Raw genomic sequence first — 532 nt, forward strand, 5'->3', positions numbered from 1 at the left:
GGCAGGGGGGTTGGACTAGATGACCTTTAGAGGTCCCTTCCAACCCCAACTATTCTATGATTCTATGAAATTGCCAAGTTTTGTTTGCCTCTCATTTCAGAGGTGTGAACTACCTTCAGAGTTGTTGATAATGGTACATTGTTCTCTCATTAAAAACAAATGATGAGGAAAAGTATAGCTGAAATACCGTTAGGTGTATAGGTATCAAGTATACACAGACATGCAGGTTAAATTTACATTAATACAGCCTTACCTGAAGCATAATCCCGTTGTGGTAGACTTGGTGGAGGTTTTTTTTTTAGCCTGTAAGCAATAATTGTTACATTTATGATCTAATAAGTAACATTCACTAGAAGGGAGCATTAGGCAGACACAAAAAAGCTGATAACAAAAGATACCTGCAGCTGAAGAAATACAGATTACCATCACAGATGCTTAGCAAATAGCTGCAGGAGAATGCTTTGAAAAGCTAGGAACAGATAAGAAATTAGAATGTAATCTGAGTTTTTGTTTTTTTGTTTTTTTTTTTTGT

The 532-nt window shown here is 35.9% G+C and overlaps 1 protein-coding gene across 1 annotated transcript in view; it reads right to left on the minus strand.

Moving 5' to 3' along the window:
• The window catches only part of BLNK (B-cell linker), a 108,514-nt gene that overhangs the window by 25,968 nt on the left and 82,014 nt on the right, over positions 1-532 (minus strand). The window contains exon 6 of the mRNA XM_009277783.2: positions 254-303. Coding sequence (XP_009276058.2) covers positions 254-303 — 50 coding nt within the window. The remainder of the gene's footprint in view (positions 1-253; positions 304-532) is intronic.

This window comes from Aptenodytes forsteri, unplaced genomic scaffold (assembly GCF_000699145.1).
Source record: "Aptenodytes forsteri isolate BGI_AS27 unplaced genomic scaffold, ASM69914v1 Scaffold15, whole genome shotgun sequence".
In the NCBI taxonomy this organism is placed as follows: Eukaryota; Metazoa; Chordata; class Aves; order Sphenisciformes; family Spheniscidae; genus Aptenodytes; species Aptenodytes forsteri.